Consider the following 15,239-nt stretch of genomic DNA (forward strand, 5'->3'; position numbering starts at 1 on the left):
CAGTTAAAAGAATGATGTAGATTTATATATACTGACTGGGAAAGATCTCTAAGACAAATTGTTTCATGAAAAAAAAGCCACATTTACAATACATACAGTATAATTTCATTCATGTGTCACATCCATAATTAGAGGTAACCAATATTTTTTAAACTAACACAGCGTTCATTTCAATCTCTGGACCGCTCATGTTAAAAAGAAACAGTCTTAGGAACTTCCCTGGTGGCGCAGTGGTTAAGAATCCACCTGCCAATGCAGGGGACATGGATTTGAGCCCTGGTCCGGGAAGATCCCACATGCCACAGAGCAGCTAAGCCTGTGTACCAAAACTGAGCCTGCGCTCTAGAGCCTGCGAGCCACAACTACTGAGCCTGCATGCCGCAACTACTGAAGCCCACGCACCTAGAGCCCGTGCTCTGCAACGAGAAGCCACCTCAATGAGAAGCCACAACGAAGAGTAGCCCCTGCTCGCCGCAACTAGAGAAAGCCCGCATGCAGCAATGAAGACCCAACACAGCCAAAAAAAAAGTCTTAAAATAGAACTGTCCTAAAAAGAGATCAAGTGTTAAAAGCAAGAAACTAACAAACAACTCTTCTTACTAGAAATAAGCGGTTCTTCCATATTAGAGCTTTTTATTTCCAAACAGAAAAGGAATGAAACCATCTCTATCCCTCTGCTTAAAGATATTTATTACTCATGGCTCAGTAATGTATTTTAAGACTGAGTATTCGGCTTAAAAAAATCTTACATACAAAAATTCCTTATAGTTCCCCAAGTGCTTTTATACACATTATCTCATTTTATCCTAACAACTCTGTGAGGGAGGAAAAATAACCCCCAAACCCTGAAGATCACTGAAAACAATTCTAATGTTCATCCACTTCCAAGTTTGCATCTCTTCCAGACATAGGAGAATTACACTTCCCTGCCCTGTTTTGCAGTTGGACAGAGGCCTTCTAATTAGTTCTAGATAAAGGAATGTAGGCATGGTCATCATTTCTGAGCCAGAGCAATTTACTTGCTGTGCAAGACCCTCCTCTTCCCTTGCTGTGGTGAACCCTAAAAACATTAAGTTTATGGAGATGTCACATGGTATGAAGTAACTACCTAGAGTAGAACCCTCCACTCATCACCCCCACTGATCTGAATTGGTCACACAGTCTGAATAATAAATGTATTTTGGATATTTAAAGTCTCTGAGATTGTAGGGTTGTTTGTTATTTTTAGCATAACCTTATCCATCATTATTGACAGAATCAGAGTTAAAAAAATTTAAACAAGCAAAACTGTTTAATAAAGTTTATAATAAAGCATCATAAAAGTACTATCTGGAAACACATGCTAAGAATAGTCCTAACTGATGGCAGCGTAACTCCCAACCCCAAATTCTGGTGATCTATAACATTCACACAGTAAGTTTTTAAATGTTAAAAAAGCATGTTTTTAATTTAACTATACAACAAAAACAATGGAACTAAATCTAACTTAGTTTAAGTTAAAATGTAAACCATACACCAAAGTATGATTTCATATTTTACTAGTATTTTATTTTTCTTAATGGCTATGAGATGTCAAAATATACACAGCTATGATCAACATCAACACTAAGATGATTGCCCCTAATAACAATCACCTCACAGGGGCAGGACAGGAATAAAGATGCAGACGTAGAGAATGGACTTGAGGACATGGGGAGAGGGAAGGGTAAGTAAGCTGGGATGAAGTGAGAGAGTGGCATGGACATATATACGCTACCAAATGTAAAACAGATAGCTACTGGGAAGCAGCCACATAGCACAGGGAGATCATCAGCTCAGTGCTTTGTGACCACCTAGAGGGGTGGGACAGGGAGGGTGGGAGGGAGAGGCAAGAGAGAGGAGATATGGGGATATATGTATATGTATAGCTGATTCACTTTGTTATAAAGCAGAAACTAACAACATTGTAAAGCAATTATACTCCAATAAAGATGTTTAAAAAAACACAAAAAAACAACCACCTCTATTTAGAAAGAAATAACAAGTGACAGGTTTGATTACATTTTTCCTAATAGAGAACTAAGTACAGATAAATATAAACATTAGCCCACTGCCTGAAAACACAGCTTTTTCTGACATCACAGAGGCTTCAGAGAGATAATTTGGGACCTACACAATTTTAGAAACAATGAATAACAGAAAAATTAACCTAATTCCCTTCACAGATTCCTTTTCTAAGTACTAAACATAAAAGACTCCTGAATATCATTTTTTCTGGTTAAAGAAAACCTCCACCCTATAGACATAAGTCACCTTTATCCTGAAGGGTCTAGTTTACAAACTCTCCCAGAATTCCAACAACCATATTTCATCTTTCCAAGTAATAGACTCCATTGTCATTTTATCAGGGTCCTGGGTTTCATGGGAACACCTACTTTTAACATAAGACATTCATCCTCAGGACCCCAGCATGGCCATTTACTAAGAGTTTACTATGTACCAAGTATTGTGGAAAGCACTACACAAAGGACCTCATTTACCTTCTCAACAACTGTGTGATAAAGAATTTGGCTGACCTTTGTCTAGGGTTCCTAGGAGGTAACCTGTAAATCCCCAAAATTTCCCAGATAGCAGTGTCTTTGCTAGTCATGCTCCCACCCCTCCCTCACATATCTGAAAGTTTATACTAATGAGATAACTTAGAGTGGAGGTTGGCCATATCAGAAAAACCAACCACCGTAATTAGAGGGCTGGGGTTTTCAGGCACATAATATTAGCCCCACCTCTGGGAAGGGAAGTGGAGCTGGATATTGAGTCATGTGGGCAATGATTCAATTAATCATGCCTGTATAATGAAACCCCAATAAAAACTCTGGACACCTAAGCTTGGGTGAGCTTCTCTGGTTGGCAATACTCTGCGTGTTGTCAAGCATTAATGTGCCAGGAGGATAATAACATGTCACTGAGGACAATAAAAACTTTGCACTTGCAAATCTTGCCCTTTGGCTGGTTCTGATTTGTGTCCTTTTGCTATGATAAAACTTTAATCATAAGTGCATTTTCCTGAGTTGTGAGTTGTTCTAAGTGAATTATGCAACCTCAAGTAGTCTATGGAGATGCCTGAAATTTGTAGCCAGCTGATGAGAATTGAGGATGGCTCTGGGGATCCCCAAACTTGCAGCTGTATTTTAGACAGTCTTGTGGAAGTCTGGGCCCTTAACCTGGAGTTGGCCAACTTCAAGTCACAATAAAGTTTAGAAATATCCTCTAAGAGTCTGGTTCAAACTTGAGTCCTAGTGGGGCCATCATATATTATATCCCTCTCCCCCATTCCAGGCTACTTGTCTGTCCAAGTGCAGGTCCCCAGATACTGCTTTCTTTCTTCAGTAGTTCAGGGAATTGGCCAATCTGCCTCTTCTTTCTGACTGCCACAGCCTATCCTCTGCTCCCTGGTTTCTTCCCCTCATAAGGCTAGCTGAAAGACATTTTCCAATCTGTTCCACCATAACTATAGCAGTTTCTGTTGTTTGTCCTCCACTCTGCCTTTCCTCCTCCAACTAGCGTATTATATCTCCTTTTCATTTTGTAAGTTTTTGTTACTGGCTGTTAAAAGGAAATAAGTGCATGCATCCTTCGACCCAGAAATTCTACTTCTAGGAATGTATCCTGTGTATATACTTCTACACGTGCACAAAGACACACACAAAGTATAATAATGCAGTATTATTTATAGTCCCAGAAACAACCTAAATGTCTACTAATACAAGACAAGTAGGTACAGAACAGAACATCCATAAAAGAGAATAACCGGCCATTAAAAAGATAAGACAAAGTCAGCTCTCTCTATATATGTTATTTAACAATCTGACAGACAAATTTTAAATGAAATAAGCAAGATGAAAACAGTTTATGTGGTATGCTAGCGTTTATTGAAAAAAGTATAAATGTTTGGATCTAGATATGCATATGATATCTAGATGAATACACAAGAAACTAGTAACAGTGGTCACTTCTGGATAAGGGAACAGGGAAATTAAGGGAGGAGTGGGAGAGGGTACCTTTCATGGCATATACTTTTGTACCTCTTGAGAGACATAACCAAATACATGTTTTGCCTATTATATTAGTTTTTCAAGTTAATTTTTAAAAAGCAGTGGCTAATGCTGTTCTTGGTGTTCTCTATCCTTAATAAATGTATCCTTGTGACCCTTTAGATGATGTCATGAAAATGAAAATGCTCTCCTCAAACCATGAGGCAATCCCCTTACCCAAGGTGCCTTCCTTTTCATTAATTCTATACATCCTCTAAATATATAGTTAGAGTCCCAGGATAGGTATGAATGGATTAACCTATACCTCCACGGTCTAGTGAAATGATTTTATATCTCAAAGAAACTCCAGACTGACACACCAATCCAAACTCCACCATGCACATACAGGAAAACTCTGCTGAGATCATCCCTGACTTGGTTTCATCCACAAATCCTTTAGGCACACTTAATCTTCAAGTACAGGCAAACAGCTTTTCAGTGCACCACTTTCATTGAGGGAATAGATATACTCCTCCTCCCGTCATCCCACCTCCACTCCTCCAAACTCCCAAAAGCCTTTTCCATGAACACTGTTGAAAACACAATTCTTCCTACTTCTTCTTCTAGTAATGGAAGCTCTCAGAACTCTGTCAATTTAAACAAGGCCTTCCTACAAAGCATTCAAACCTGCACCCAACTTGTTCTCCCCTGGGATGGACCCACACATAGACACATATGACATCAGCAGAGAAGGGAGTTAAAATATGCAAAGGAAGAAAACAAGAAAGAATCCTGTGGTGTTAGACTGGAACTAGAGAGACCTACAGATACACAGATCCACTGACAGGGCCTGGGATTAGTGACATACCAATGGCAACAGGCACACTAAGTATCTTATTTCTGAACATTAATCTCTACTAAAAAAGAACTAGGCTCCTTAGAGAAATGGTTGATTTCAGGGCTGGTGTAGGGAAAAGCCCAAGATGTGTCCAAAATATCTTGTGTCAGAAAGAAAAAGAATGTGCTCAAAGAATGATGGGGACATGAAAAAGAACAAAGACATCTTGAAGGGCCTCCCACTGGTCAAATCTAGAACAATTTTGACCACAAGAATAATGGAGCTCCATGAACATATACTGATATAAATAAATTAAAAAACTGAACATTGATAAGAAACAGGATATTTAATAGTCTCAAAGTATCTCCCCACCGAATACTTACTGATTAAAGAGGGAAAAAGAGTAACTTTACAGTGGAGAAGCCTTGCAGAAATCCCCTTAATCAAGTGATCAAACTTAAAGAGTTATTGAACCAAATCAAAATCATATGCTACTAGATAGGATACAATGAGAACACGTGATTTCTGCAATATTTCTGTGAAAGAGGCAACCTGACTCTAATCATGAAGAGTATCAGACAAACCCAAATTGATGTACATTTACAAAATAAATGGCCTGTAATCTTCAAAAGTGTCAAGATCATGAAAGTCAAAGAAAAACCGAGGCAACATTCCAGATTGAAGATTAAAAGACATGACATACAAATGCCTTCTTTGGAACTGGATCTTTTTGCTACAAAGGATGGTACTACAACAACTGGATCTCAGTTTTCTCATCTGGAAATCATGAGGTTGAACTAGATCTATTGCTCCAAACACCAATAAAGGACTCAAAGAGGTTTCTGTATAGACAAAAAAGCTAGATCTAACAGCCTTTCAATATATAAAAAGATCTCTATCGGTATTCTATCCACGCTGATAAAGAAAGATTACCATAGACACCTGGAGGTCTTAACCAAAATTAAGTTTATTACATTTAAGTTGTATGGGAAAAAGTCTTAAGAAAAAAAATGACTCTATCAATAGTATATCCAAACAATGGAATACTACCTAGCTCTATCAGCTGATATGGACAGATGTCAATGTCAAGATTTTGTTAAATAGAGAAAGGAAAATTTAGCTAACATATTCCCTTTTCTATGTATGTCTGCGTATGTGTATGTTTAAGATAGCCCCATATGTGGGCATGTACATGCATAGAAAATTTCTGGAAGGGCACATAAAAGTATGTTAACAATGATTAGTTCTGAGAAACAGGAGTAGATAGTCGTAACGGGAGACAGAGCACTTTTCTCGTTTCCTCTCCATCTTCTACCCTTGTATACTTAATTCTCAACAAGAAATCAAAAAAAACCCCCAAAAAACTCAACCTAGTAGCAGTAAGTACATATAGCACCCAGATCATGGTTTCTAACTAACATTCCCAACTAAAAGGAAATTCCCTGCATAAATGGCTGATTCTACATATGGGTCAGAGAAAGTGAGGTGTGGACATCTTATGCGAGAAAGTGAAGAGGCACTCAAAAACTAATAAAGGCATGTGAAAAGGACAAAGAAGCTAGTGTGATGGGGCTCTCAAAGGCCAAATGTAGGGTAATTCGAACATCAAAAAGAATCACTGTAACCATCAAGAAAAGCAAGGAAGTGGGCTTCCCTGGTGGCACAGTGGTTGAGAGTCTGCCTACCGATGCAGGGGACGCGGGTTCGTGCCCCGATCCGGGAGGATCCCACATACCGCGGAGCGGCTGGGCCCGTGGGCCATGGCCGCTGAGCCTGCGTGTCCGAAGTCTGTGTTCCGCAACGGGAGAGACCACAACAGTGAGAGGCCCGCGTACCGCAAAAAAAAAAAAAAAAAAGAAAGAAAAGCAAGGAAGTGATTATTACAAGAGTCAAGGTAGGAGCTAATTATGGGGGAGGAAGAAAGTACATAATGGGTTTCTGGAATGCTGGTGATGTTCTATATCTTGACCTGGAAAATAATTATATAATGTTTGTTTATAATAATTTATTAAAACACATATATTTGTTTTGGAAACTAACACACACATGTACATATATATAATACTGATATTTCATAATATGAAAACAAAAATGTAAGGTTTCAGGAAAAAAAAAGTCAAGTAAAAACAAGGAAAGAAAGAAAATGACAATATCTTACCTGCAAGAGTATGTAGGTTCTCCCACTTTAAAAACACGACCACAAAGATGAGAAGGTTTGTTTGTTTGTTCAAGTTTTGAAAATCCCAACTCAGGATCTTCACCACAAAGGTACCATTCCATTGGTCCCAACAAAACTTGGTGTGCCAACATGTCTTCTTTCTGTGGAAAAGGGTTGGGACCCCTGCAGTAGATTTTGGGTACATAGTGAGCCAAATGCTGGTTCACTTCTCTAGTGAGGTCAGTTGCTTGCAGCCATTTCTTTAAAAAAGAAAAAAGAAAAAAGAGTTTTAAACAACGTCAATAAACTGCTAATTTGAATAAACATACTCTATTTTCTTTTAGATGCAGAAATAATGATGAGTCCTATAAATTATTTTATTGACATTCATCACTGCATGTCTTCTTCCCAAAAAGGGATAAAACTCAATTTAGAATTTTACTAAAATGCCCAGCATTTTAAAATACTACTTAAAGTGAAAGTAAAGTGAAACGAGCCCATCTCCTCAAAATGACTCTTGAAGCAACCTTCTGTAGGCAATACAGGAAAATGACCACAACGTATCATCTTATAAGGCACTAGTCATTGAGCCCATCTGACTTCCTTTCTAATTTCTAATGCTTTGCTCAAATGATATTCTGATTGTGATTTGGATTCTCCTGTCAGTTTGCTGACAGGAAGAGCATACAGTGAACATGAACAGCCAATACACTAATTCTATTTCTCAATGATTATAAAGGACACGCCAGTATCTTATGAATGTCAGTCCACAAGTTTGTTCTATAGATTATATCTTTATTCCCTGATCAACCTCTCTGTAAGCCCTTTCTCCTTTGCTCTCCCTGTTAACAGTATTTTAAAAAGTCACTTTTCCCTGTCCCCAAACTTTCATGTCCTACTACCTGTGATAATTATACTTAGATATCTAATAGATACAGTGATATTATGATAAGAAAAATGTATTTGGTTTTCTCATTCCTAGCACAGAGCTCCTAAAAATCTTCAAATTTCCTAAGTGATAAGTGAGATAAAAGTGAAAGGAATGTCTTTTGTTATTCATAACAAGCCCCCTTCAATCAGACCTGAGTTGATATTACTAAGGTGACTTTTGGAAAGCCCCTAAAGATGGGAAGCTAGTTGCCAGGGGAAGTAGCCACATGATTAGTAGGGTGGGACTTACAGCCTCCACCCCAACCAACTTCAGGGAAGGGAGAGGTGCTGGAGGTGGAGTTAAGCACTAATGACCAATCATTTGATCATCATGCCTATGGAGGCACAAAGCCTCCATAAAAATCCAAAAATGTTGGGGTTCAGAGATCTCCTTGTTGATGAACACGCAGAGGTGCTGGCACGCCCAGAGAGGGCATGGAATCTCCGCAACCCTTCCCACATACCTTGCTCTATTCCATCTGGCTGTTCCTGAGTTATCATTTTATAATAAACAAGTAATCCAGTAAATAAACTGTCTCCCTGAGTTCTGTGAGCCATTCTAGAAAATTATCGAACCCAAAGAGGGGGTTATGGGAACCCCCTAATTTGTAACATAAGTTGTGGGTAACCTGAGGACCCACTGCTATGACTGGCATCTGTAGTAGTGAAGGGGGGCAGCCTTGTGGGACTGAGCCATTAATCTGTCGGATCTGATGCTAACTGCAGGTGTACAGTGTCAGAACTGAATGAGTTGTAGGACACCCAACTGGAGTCTGCTGAGAACGAGAGAATTGCCTGGTGTGGGAAACCCCCCCCCCAACACGTTTGGCGGCCGGAAGTATTGATGTGAGAGTAAAAAGAAAAGGAAGAAACAGTTTTTCCTTTCAGACACCAATTCAATATGTCCAAAATTGAACTCATGATCTCCCACACCACAAAAAACACCCTGCTATTTTCTCCATTTCTCTATTTTAGACACCAGCATCTACCCAGGTATCCAAACCAGAAAAACTCAGAAATCTTTTTTCCTCACCTCAACATCCAATTAGTCATCATGTCTTGTCTATTAGGCCTCCTAAGTATCTGTTGAATCCATCCATTTCTTTCTCTCTATCTCTGGTGGCACTACTTCCACTACCCTAGTCCAAGCTCCCCACTCCTGTCTTTTGCAAGGATTAATGCAACTGTGTCCTAACTAGTAATCCCCACTAGCCTGGTCCCTCTACAGTCCATTTTTCCAACCCCACTACCAGAGTGTTTCTTGCAAAATGCCAATCTGATCATGTCATTCAGCTTCCCCTTCTATTTAGGATCAAATCAGGTCCACTGACATGGTTTACAACAGCGGTCCCCAAACGTTTTGGCACCAGGGACTGGTTTAATGGAAGACAATTTTTCCACAGACGGGGGGTGGGGGGGTGGTTCAGATGGTAATGCTAGTGATGGGGAGCAGCAGATGAAGCTTCGCTGGCTCGCCTGCTGCTCACCTCCTGCTGTGCAGCCCGGCTCCTAACAAGCTGCAGACCACTACCTGTCCTCAGCCCGGGAGTTGGGGACCCCTGGTTTACAAGGGCCTTTGCCTTGTATCATACTTTCCAGTTTCCTCCTCCTGATCAGTATTGCTCCTCTCTCTCTGCTTTACAGGGCTGTTATTTACTCATTCTTCAGATCTCAGTTTATGTTTCACTTTCTCTAAGACGTCTTCTTAGCCTATTCTTCACCCCCATCTCCTGTTCCCCTACCCCCCATGTCTAAAACAGAACCAAGCCCCAGTGGGCAGTTAGTAAAATCCGTTAACTGAATGACTATAAATATGTATATACTACTGACTGTCACTTAACACTGACATTACAGAAAGATGTTTGGCTTTAATGGAACGTGGTTTCAATGGACGCAGAAATAAAGCAGATCCAGGCCTGCAGGTTCTTAAAAACCAAACCAAATAAGTCCTATATAGGCATCCTTCAAACCACCTCCTTTCTTTTCTCTTTCTATTTCCTTAAGTCCTAAGGCTTTCCCCTATATTCTTTCATTTATTTATTCCTGCCTCCCATGCCAATTCCATCTATGTGTTTATTTGTCTTCCAAATAAACATAATTTATTTAGTTACAAATTATGTAATTAAGACCTGTTCATTTTGGCTCTCAACCAAGTGAAAATTTGAAATCAGAAAATATGAAACAACTCACTTCTACAAAAATGCAGTTAACTGTTAACTCAGAAGTCCAATGTTTACCTATAGATTACAACCTAAATTTCAAATTACATCCTTGTTAAAAAAGAGTTTATGAAGATTGGGATTGACACATATACACTATTGATACTATGTATAAAACAGACAACTAATGAGAACATACTGTATAGCACAGGGAACTCTACTTAATGCACTGTGTTGACCTAAATGGGAAGGAAATCCAAAAAAGAGGGGATATATGTATATATATAGCTGATTCATTTTGCTGTACAGTAGAAACTAACACGACATTGTAAAGCAGCTATACTCCAAAAAAATTAATTAAAAAAAAAAAGTTTACGTTTACGTGATGTCTAACACTGTTAAAACAAGAGTATACGGTCTTCTTTTTAACTATTACTTGCACAATCTTCAGCTCACTTCCTTCCTTTGAAAAAATAACATATAGAGAGATTTTACATATTCATGAGGAGATATATACTACCGTTCTAGTCAATTTCACATTTTAGAGAAATTTTCCTAAAAATGTAAAAATCTCGTTCATAAGTTAAGGGGCTGGATGGAAGCTTATAACAGTGAAAAACTTTTCACCCCAGAAGTGAAACAATCCTTTCTAAATGTTACTAATTTTGCTGTGTTTGCTTTATGCAAGTAGGAAAGAGACTAAATTACTATTAAAACAGTACTTCTGGGGAGACAATCCCATAGGTTTAAAGATTGTTCAAGTGATGTCTAACACTGTAAGACAAGAGTATAAGGTCTTACAAGGAGAAGTGGCTCCAAATCAAAATTATACACACACACACATTAAGTTCAGTAATTATAAAACAAACGAGGAAAAAAAAAAGATAGTCAATAGTAAAAGACAGAGTCAACCAAAAAGCAAACAAAAATCTAATTCTTTGAGCTAAAAAACATGTTTTTGGCCACATCAAAGGGGTTTTCACCCATTGTCAGCAAACCCTAGTTCAAAATATGAATGCAGTCAAATTATCCTAAGCAATTTATTGTTTATGGATGAAAAATTAAGCATTAAAATTCAAGAATTCACCTCCACAATCCTAGAAAACTATGGTTCAAGTTTAATTTACAACACATTTAAAGGTTTTATTTTAACAGCAATTTTTTGTTTTATATTTTATGTTCCCATTTCTCTTAAAATTTCACTTTTTCAGAATTTTAATCCAGGGAGGATAAAGGGTGATGCTTTCTAAAAGAAATTATGTTGTCTTATGGCTCTAACAACACTGATGGGTCAAATCTGTTCATAGATTTCTTGAACAAAAAATTCAGAAACTAATATCAGCTTCTGGTTAAGAAAAAAAATCAGCTGCCTTATACAAAATATATTATTAGTAAAACAAGCATTTCACTCTAAATATCTTTTAGTATACATTATTATAAATTATTAACAAGACACAAGAGTCTATTTCAAGAAAGGCAGGCATACGCTCCATTTAAAACCACCTAACAGGACTTCCCTGGTGGCACAATGGTTAAGAATCTGCCTGCCAATGCAGGGGACACAGGTTCAAGCCCTGGTCTGGGAAGATCCCACGTGCCACAGAGCACATAGAGTGCACCACAGCTAATGAGCCTGCACTCTAGAGCCCGTGAACCACAACTACTGAGCCCGTGTGCCACAACTACTGAAGCCCACATGTCTAGAGCCCATGCTCCGCAACAAGAGAAGCCACCGCAGTGAGAAGCCCACACACCACAACGAAGAGTAGACCTCGCTCACCACCAACTAGAGAAAGCCTGCGCGGAAAACAAAACAAACAAACAAACAAACACCTGATTTGGGATTTTAACTTTATTAAGTTTAAACACTTAATATATAAAGCAAGACACCTTTACATGAAAAAATCTATACCAGAAATACAGAATTAGTGGTTAGCGACACTATAGATTAGAAAAAAAAAAAAGTGAAGAGAAAATGAGTAGGAGGAAAAAATTTCTGGCTGTCTTTAAGAATAATGGTTCACATATTTCTCAAAAGAAAGAAAACCTATATAGCTTTTCATATCAGATCTCAGTAACATAAGCTAACTGTAACTGTTTCTTCAACATGAAGAATTATTGATATTTCTAATTTGGTTGCATGTTAATCTGTCCATATTTCAGACACTTGTGGCTGTCACACTAATGTGCACACCAGAGTAATAAGCACTATCTTATTAGAAGTCCTCAATAACGGAAGTAGAGAAACTGTCAACTCATTCCACTAAAGTAAACATGTTATGACAATGTTTGCAGGAGCTCTCCTTTTTTTGAAAGCTAATTTCAGCCTTGGTATAGAGAGCAAGTACAATAAACACAAAAATCAAAGAATCCCTAGGGGTTAGTCTTTTATCACAGTATCTAATTATTATTCTATGCCAAATTAAAATTGTACTCTATTTAAGCACATTTGATTTTGCTTTCGAACAAGGATAACCAACATGTAAGTTAACTACAAAACAACAATCTAAAACAACAATTGCTAGGGCCAAAATAGAGCTTTCGGGACTATACTAAGAAAAAATTAGAACTAAGAAAAATTTAAAACAAATCATATTAAGAGTTCTAGAAATGAAGTAAAAACATTCACAAATCAAAATAATACAGAAGCAGTAATAAAAAACGAGAATCTAATTTAAAAATAGGCAAAAAACAAAAAAAACAAAAGGCAAAATGAAAAAATAGGCAAAAGATCTGAATTGACACTTCCAAAGAAGATATACAAATAGCCAATAAGCTTATGAAAAGATGTTCAACATCATGAGTCACGAGGTAAATACTGATACAAATCAAAACTACAAGGAGATCCCACTTTACACCTAACAGAATGGCTATCATCAAAAAGACAGACAATTAACTAGTGCTGGTAAGGACGTGAAAAAACCCACTGAAAACTTCACATCTGCTAGTGGGAGGGTAAAATGATGCAGCCATTTTAGTCTAGCAATTCCTGACCCAGCAATTCCACTCCTGGGTATACGCCCAAGAGAAATGAAAACATGTGTCCCCATAAAAAATTGTACAGAAATGTTCATCATAGCACAATTCATAATATCCACAAAGTAGAAATCATCCAAACATCCATCAACATATGAATGGATAAATAAAATATGGTATATCCACGTAATGGACTATCATTTGGCAGTAAAAAGGAATGAAGTATTGATGATACATGCTGCAACATGGACGAACCTTAAAAACTTATGCTAAGTGAAAGAAGCCAGTCACAAAAGACAACATATTACATGATTCCGTTTATATGAAATTTCCAGAACAGACAAATCTATGGAGACAAAGAAACAGGTCAGCAGTGGGCCTGGAGTTTGGGAGGTTAGGAGAAAATGGGGAGTGTATAGCTAATGGATATAGGATTTCTTTTTTGCGGTGATGAAAATGTTCTAAAATTGATTGTGGTGAGGGCTGCACAACTCTGCATATACTAAAAACCACTCACTGGAATTGTAAGATATGTGAATTTTATATAAAACTGTTGAAAATTTTAAGGCAAAAAGTAACCAATAGGGCCTCCCTGGTGGCGCAGTGGTTGAGAGTCCGCCTGCCGATGCAGGGGATACGGGTTCGTGCCCCGGTCTGGGAGGATCCCATATGCCACGGAGAGGCTGGGCCCATGAGCCATGGCCGCTGAGCCTGTGCATCCAGAGCCTGTGCTCCGCAATGGGAGAGGCCACAACAGTGAGAGGCCCGCATACCGCAAAAAAAAAAAAAAAAAAAGTAACCAATATAGGTATAATACTCTACATAAGACTTTTATAATGAATATGTATTTCTTTCAGATTTGGGCAAAAACAATATATGTACTTCTTAAATCATAATCATCCACTGGAACATATAATCAAATCTGTGGAGCATGAAATGTAGATAGAGTCAAGAAGTGTTGGGGAAGTCATACTTGTAGAATCAACTCTATCAAGGAAAAGAAAAAACTACAACAGAGGACCACTTTAATATCCTAAACTTAAAATTATTGAAGTGAGTACTTAAATACTTTTATTTGTGAGGCATTCTAGTAAGAATAGATGGGATCACAAAAAGTCCTTCCTCCTCGTAATACAAATAAGAAAAGCAAGTGTGTAAATAAATTGTGCGAAAAATGCCACTAGTCATTATTAAGTAACTTTAGATGGATGTGATCCTAACAAATTATCAGCAACAGAGGTCTAAAGGCTGTAATAACTGCTTTGCTTGTTTACCCTCTCTAAAATTTACTTTTACCGGAGAAAACTTTATTAATTCATTTTAATTTTTTAAAAAATATGTATTTATTTTTTTGGTTGCGTTGGGTCTTAGTTGCGGTAGATGGGATCTTTGTTGCAGCATGCAGGATATTTAGTTGCAGCATGCGAACTCTTAGTTGCAGCATGTGGGATCTACTTCCCTGACTAGGGATTGAAACTGGGCCACCTGCATTGGGAGCACTGAGTCTTAACCACTGGACCACCAGGGAAGTCCCCCAATTAATTTTAATTTGTGATAAATGGCTGGGCTGGGGCCTAAGCTGAAAGAACAGTAAAGTGTTATGTTGTTTTAATCAAATACAAACAATAAACTCCTCACAAAGTAAGGGCAAATTATACTGCTGGAAGAATCTTGTATTTTAATATTAGATGAAATCTTCTTTAAGAAATTTTGTTGGCCTTCAGACTAAATTTTTTTTTAATCTTATTGTTCAGAAAGTCATTTAAAAGTACACAGAGCAAAGGGACTTCCCTGGTGGTCCAGCGCTTAAGACTCCGTGCTCCCAATGCAGGGGGCCTGGGTTTGATCCCTGGTCAGGGAACTAGATCAAGCATGCCGCAAGTAAAGACCTGGCGCAGCCTAATAAATAAATAAATAATTAAAAAAGAAGAGTAAACAGAGCAAAACTAAAATGTAGCTCAGACTGTGAACTTCACAAACTCGAATTAAGTCCAAATTTATAAATTTTGACTGCATTTTCCTTAATTTCCCCCACTACATCTGAGAATTTCACTACACAAGGACTAGGAGCATTGCTCTCTAGCACCAGTTTTATAACTAGTTTCCTCAGGAACCTCAACAAACTGGGGAAGCTCTAATCACTTGATAGTTTGCACTTTTATTTGTTT

The 15,239-nt window shown here is 38.1% G+C and overlaps 1 protein-coding gene across 5 annotated transcripts in view; it reads right to left on the reverse strand.

The window, feature by feature from the left end:
- Window positions 1-15,239, reverse strand: part of UBR2 (ubiquitin protein ligase E3 component n-recognin 2) — a 117,492-nt gene that overhangs the window by 100,313 nt on the left and 1,940 nt on the right. For all 5 annotated transcript variants that reach the window (XM_060109253.1, XM_060109254.1, XM_060109250.1 and 2 more), the window contains exon 2: window positions 7,007-7,266. In XM_060109253.1, coding sequence (XP_059965236.1) covers window positions 7,007-7,266 — 260 coding nt within the window. The remainder of the gene's footprint in view (window positions 1-7,006; window positions 7,267-15,239) is intronic.

Source organism: Mesoplodon densirostris, chromosome 10 (assembly GCF_025265405.1).
Source record: "Mesoplodon densirostris isolate mMesDen1 chromosome 10, mMesDen1 primary haplotype, whole genome shotgun sequence".
NCBI lineage: Eukaryota > Metazoa > Chordata > Mammalia > Artiodactyla > Ziphiidae > Mesoplodon > Mesoplodon densirostris.